The 6137-nt window shown below is 47.5% G+C and overlaps 1 protein-coding gene across 1 annotated transcript; it reads left to right on the plus strand.

The window, feature by feature from the left end:
• Positions 1 to 240: 240 nt before the first annotated feature.
• On the plus strand, positions 241 to 5887 carry LOC142099314 (uncharacterized). Its single transcript, XM_075182654.1, has 2 exons — positions 241 to 522; positions 2941 to 5887. The coding sequence occupies exons 1-2, from the start codon at positions 264 to 266 to the stop codon at positions 3837 to 3839; spliced, it is 1158 nt and encodes a 385-aa protein (XP_075038755.1). The 5' UTR covers positions 241 to 263; the 3' UTR covers positions 3840 to 5887.
• The last annotated feature ends 250 nt before the right edge of the window (positions 5888 to 6137 follow it).

A 6137-nucleotide genomic window follows, 5' to 3' on the forward strand; every position in this document is an offset into this window, starting at 1 on the left:
GTCCCGGTTCCTATCTACCGTTACGAAACCCATTTCCCCAGCCCGCACAGGTTGAGTTTCGTACGCAGACGCAGTCTCAGCAAAGGATGCCGCTCAGAGGTGATGCCATTGGGGAATGGTCCGCCCCTTACCCCCCTCCTAATTTTCCCATGTCTTTGCCTACCCCCTATGCTGGCACGATATTCGCTACCGTACATAGTGCCCACCTTCAAATGATGCAGACTTCTGCCTGTCAATCACAGGCGCCCTCCAGCCAATTCCCTATGCCGCCTGGTTTCAACTTAGTACCATTCCCGGGCCAAGTTCTCAGTACTAACAGTGGGGCGGTGGGCACAGGGGTGAATTTACAAGGGAGCAGTCCCGCTGTTGATATGTCTTGTCATTCAGTATTACAGGGTATGCCAGGAGGCGAGTGTGTTTCCGCTGATGGTCGGGTCGAGTCGGGTCCACAGGGCGGTACTTCAACGTCGCACGGAACCAGGGAGGCGTCGCCTGCGTCCAGGCAGGAAGCAGCAAGCAGCGGTGAGTACTTAAATTGTTTTTCTCCGGTAGCTCATTCATGTAGTCCTCCCATGTCATCCTCGGGTAGCAACGAATCTGACACAGAGGCTGGGCCGCGCAAGCTCATGAAAGTGTTGCAACAGCATTTTGGCGGGGCAAAAGGGGTTAGGAATTCAGGAGGCGCAGTACCTGCTTATGAAGAAGGAGGTGATGGCAGTGACAAAGTGCGTTGCGCTAACACAGGGCTTACTACCGGTATTAGGCCATGCATAAGAGACCGAATAAACAAAGGTTTTTATGTAGACATTTTTTCAATCACGGGGCGTGCGAAAAAAGAGTTAGAAAAGGCAGCAAGTAAAGGAGGTATGGGTGAGGAGACATACAAAACGTTTACCAAGTGGATTTCAGGTTTCTGCTCATTTGCCGCGGTATATCTGGAAACCAGACCGGATGCCATGCGTGATATTCTGCGTTATCTGCATATGATAACAGTGATGTACGAGTCAGATGCCCCATTTATCTGGAGAGAGTATGATCAGGTGTTCAGAGAAAGGTTGAGTGGTAAGAGGGACATCCCTTTTGGTACCAAGGATGTTGAAACATGGATGGATATGGTTAGACGTTCAGTTTCAGAGTTGAGAAGTAACGCCGTGCCCAGGTTTCCAGGGTCGGGGAGGCAGGGGGCCTCCTTTCCCGCTCGCAATAAATGCTTCGCTTTCAATAGCGGTACATGTACAAGGGGAGTCGCTTGCAAATACAAGCACATTTGCACCCTATGCAGAGGGACTCACCCGGCTCGGGATTGCACAAGAAGTAGAGAAGGGGCAGGCAGAGGAGGGCAGGCGTCAGGTGCTAAGCAGTAAAGCACGTTCACCAGTGAAGGTGCAAGCTTTGACTAGATGGTTGCGCCTTCACCCTGACCAACAGTTAGCAGAATTTTTATTTAGAGGATTTAGTTATGGTTTTAGCTTACCCATCAAGGGTGCTGTGTGCGCTCAGGCTGCCAAGAATTTGAAGTCTGCCTATACTTTTCCCGAGATTTTGTTAGAGAAGGTTCAAAAGGAAGTGTCTTTAGGTCGCATGGCAGGGCCGTTTGAAGTATCTCCTTTGGCAGATTTAGTGTTATCACCGGTAGGCGTAGTCCCAAAGAAACAAGCGGGGAGGTATCGATTGATACAACACCTGTCGCACCCCCAAGGAAGTTCAGTTAATGACGCTATTGACCCGGAGGATAGTTCAGTGTTGTACCAGTCGTTTGAGGAAGCATTGGAGTTGGTTAGATCATTTGGGGAAGGGGCGTTGTTAGCAAAGCTAGACATAGAATCGGCTTTAAGGTTGTTACCCCTGCATCCAGAGTCGTTCCATTATATGGGCTTTAGGCTTCCAGACGGTATATACGTAGACTTATGCCTCCCGATGGGGTGTTCTATTTCCTGCGCTTATTTTGAAAAGTTCAGTTCCTTCCTTCACTGGTGTGTGCAAGCAGGATCTGGTCATCCGGGTATTGCTCACTACCTGGACGACTTCCTTTTCATGGGGCCAGCCAATTCCCCAGTCTGCTCCAACGTATTGCGCGATGCGCAGTATCTGTTTTCAATTTTAGGGGTTCCAGTAGCTCAGGGCAAGACTGAGGGACCTATTACCTGCCTGTCGTTTCTAGGCATAGAGATTGACACAGTTAAAGGATGTTGTCGGTTGCCATTGGAAAAAGTTAACAAGCTGGCGACTTTAATTCAAATGGCCATGCGTTCTAGGTCCCTGAAGTTGCGGAGCATACAGTCTCTCTTAGGGTCTCTTAACTTTGCGTGCAGAATAATACCCATGGGGAAGGTTTTCTGCAGGAAGCTGCAAATGGCAATCATTGGGTTCACTCGTCCTCATGCTTGGGTGACACTGTCGCAGGAAATTAGGCAGGATTTGCGCATTTGGTTGTCATTTCTTGTTAAATTTAACGGGGTTCGTATTTGGCCTAGTCCCATCGCTTCTAACGAGCAGCTGAACCTGTACACCGATGCAGCGGGCTCGACAGGATTCGGAGCCTACTTTGACGGGGAGTGGTGTGCTGCATTGTGGCCCGATCTATGGCGGCTTAGAGGGTTAGTTCAAAACCTGCTGGTTTTGGAACTTTTTCCCATTGTGGTTGCGGTGGAATTGTGGGCCGATAGGCTGGTAGGTCAACAAGTCATTTTCTGGTGTGATAACCTGGGGGTGGTGCAGTGCATCAATAAGCAGAGTTCTTCATCTCCTCCCGCTATAGCCTTACTAAGACATTTGGTGCTGCGTTGCCTGGACAAGGACATCACTTTTAGCGCTAGGCATGTTCCAGGCGTAAACAATAACATAGCAGATGCCTTATCGCGCTTTCAATGGACAAGGTTTAGAACTTTGGCTCCTCAAGCTAAGCTTACTGGCTCCCCGTGTCCCCCATCTATCTGGCAGATTGTCGAACAGGCTTGCAAGATCTAGCTGTAAGATCGTTGGCCCCTTCTACCAGGAGAGTGTATCAGGCAGCCTGGCAGCAGTGGTGTAGATTTCTGGAATCAAAGGGTCGACAAGATGGAGGTCAGAAAGAGGATATAGACGCTTTTATTTGGGAGCGTTTCAAGGAGGGTTTATCTAAGGCGGCTATGTCCTCCATGTTAGCGGGCATCTCCTTTATGGCCCGTTTATATGGGTTTAATGAAGTAACAAAGGGTTTTCTTATATCAAGGGCCATGAGAGGTTGGGCGAGGGAGCAGCCATCAGTCGAGGATCATCGCAGGCCCATAGAGACGAGTCTATTGAGGCAGTTGATAGTTGCGCTGGCTAGTGTTACAAAGTCAGATTATGAAACCCTGTTGTTTAGTACTGCATTTTCACTTGCCTTTTTTGGCGCGTTCAGAGTCAGCGAATTGGTTTCCCCCTCTAAGCATGTTATCGGCAATGCGCTAATGGCCAGGCATGTTTTACTTGCACATAATGTCCTCTCTTGTAAGATTCTCAGATCAAAGACGGATCAAATGAGCAAAGGGTATTGGATGTCGATCAAAGCTCATGAGGACCAGAGTATCTGTGCGTTTATGTTATGCTCTAGATTGGAGGGGGTCCGACCCAGTGGATCTGAGCCATGGTTGATACATGCGGATGGGGCTCCATTGACCAAGTTTCAGTTCAATGCAGTACTTAAAGCTACGCTGAAGCATGTTGGTTTGAACCCAGAGTTGTACGGTACCCACTCCTTTCGGATTGGGGCAGCTACTGCAGCGGCTGGGAGAGGAGCGTCTATATCTGCAATTAAGTCTATAGGTAGATGGAAGTCTGATGTTTATAAGAAATATGTTAGACCTGAGCTAGGCTAGCAGCCCCCTTCGTTGTACGTTAGCCCAGGGCTCCTCTGCTCGTCACTTTTAGCGGGGGCGTGGAGGGATTTTTCTCATCCTTTCTGGATCAAGGCCTGATTAGTGGTGCGCCTCCATGAATGGTTGGGTGTTTACCTCCACCTGGGTCAATGTTTAAACCCCATATCACTTTACTGTTATTGTAGGCTTATAATATTATTTTAAGGTTTGTTGAAAGAATGTTTTTATATATGATATGTGGTTACGGTCGATATGGAGCTGATATTGGAATGGTAAGTGGTTGGAAAGAGGTTTTATCAGAGGAGTGGTAAAGGTGGCAGGTAAAGGAGTTGTAAACTGAGGTGGATGGATCAGGAGGATCGTGGTGTGCGATCTGGTTTTAATGCGGATTTTATTTACAGGTCCATCGGATCGAGAGAGACAGATATGGTTGGTAGGTCATTCCTATGTGTACTGGGCATCCAGGCACGATAGGGAGGTAAGAGGTTCAGTAATACCTGATTCGTTTCAAATTAAATGGTTTGGTTATAGGGGTATGCAGTGGAGTGCTCTTATTCCTTTATTGAAGAAATTGGAGTGTAGTGAAGGAAGACCAGACGTTTTAGTGTTGCATCTAGGGGGTAACGATTTGGGTAAAGGGAAGTCCCTTGATCTTTTTATAGCAATAAGAGAAGATTTGCGCGCTATTCAGGCTTACTGGCCGCAAGTGCGCATATGCTGGTCTAATATTATACCTAGGCTTAGGTGGAGGTCCCCCATATCGATGGCCATTATGAAAACACTGCTTTCCAAAGCCAATAGAATGGCGAGAAAGACGTTGCAGTCCCTGGGAGGGGTGGTTATTCCTCATCCTTTGATCACAGCTACAAAAGTTCATTTATATAGGCAAGACGGGGTACATTTGTCGGTTGTAGGGAATGATTTGTTTATAGAGCAGATTGGGTTGTCTTTGGTTGAGGTCATTAGGTCACTTGGTGGCGGGCTGTCTGACCTTTAAGGTCATCAGCTTGGCAGGAGAGCCCTTGCAGTTGGCAACTCGGGCGTACGGTGCTATCGCTGATTGGGTAATGCCACCACATACTTCGAAGCATCTTGGTTCGTGGTTACCCGGTACGGGAACCCTGTGTTCTGCATTGTACGGCAATTCATTCGTGAGCCCTGAAGTGATGTGGTCACTATTACGCCAGATTTAGCACCGGCCAATCGTAAGGGACTAGGTCCCGGTATCAGTGGTAGGCCGGGGGGCCGTACACTGTTTGGTTTAGCTTTTATTTAGTTAGCTGAAAGCAAGTGCTCTCGCCCCACCAGGTTTATACATTTAATAAACTGTGACCTTTTTTAAGCCATAGCTGAAGTTGTCGGTGTCTTTATTTACTAGTGGTAAGAGGTATGATTGTACATGAGGAGAGGTTGTGCACGGAAGTAGGAATCTGTGGTATGAAGTTTATGAGAAGTGAGGCACATTAAGCCAAACGTCCTTAAACTTATCCACATGTTCAGAAGCATAGCACTTACCCATTGAGGGTTAAGTTGTTGGTCACCTCCAGCCAATAGAATCCTGTGGGAGTGTTTAGGTTTGTGTGCCCATATATTCTCACGCAGAGGATGCTGGGTCTCTTCCGTCGCAGAAATCCCCTCCCACCCACCCTGTTGTTTGTTTTTTCTTTGTTATATTATAAGGTTTGGTAGTCACAGAGTAAGTAAGGTTAAGCAGGAGAGCCCTTGCAGTTGGCAACTCGGGCGTACGGTGCTATCGCTGATTGGGTAATGCCACCACATACTTCGAAGCATCTTGGTTCGTGGTTACCCGGTACGGGAACCCTGTGTTCTGCATTGTACGGCAATTCATTCGTGAGCCCTGAAGTGATGTGGTCACTATTACGCCAGATTTAGCACCGGCCAATCGTAAGGGACTAGGTCCCGGTATCAGTGGTAGGCCGGGGGGCCGTACACTGTTTGGTTTAGCTTTTATTTAGTTAGCTGAAAGCAAGTGCTCTCGCCCCACCAGGTTTATACATTTAATAAACTGTGACCTTTTTTAAGCCATAGCTGAAGTTGTCGGTGTCTTTATTTACTAGTGGTAAGAGGTATGATTGTACATGAGGAGAGGTTGTGCGCGGAAGAAGGAATCTGTGGTATGAAGTTTAATAGAAACGGTTATTTTGCAGAGGTGAGGATCCAGCAATACAATCCTTGAGTTACATTTTTCTAGCCGTTCCAAAGAATGTCTATTTCACATTGTATTTATAACTTTACATTTCACGGAATTTATTATCTATGAATAGTGTTTAAACAATG

Source organism: Mixophyes fleayi, chromosome 8, assembly GCF_038048845.1.
Source record: "Mixophyes fleayi isolate aMixFle1 chromosome 8, aMixFle1.hap1, whole genome shotgun sequence".
In the NCBI taxonomy this organism is placed as follows: Eukaryota; Metazoa; Chordata; class Amphibia; order Anura; family Limnodynastidae; genus Mixophyes; species Mixophyes fleayi.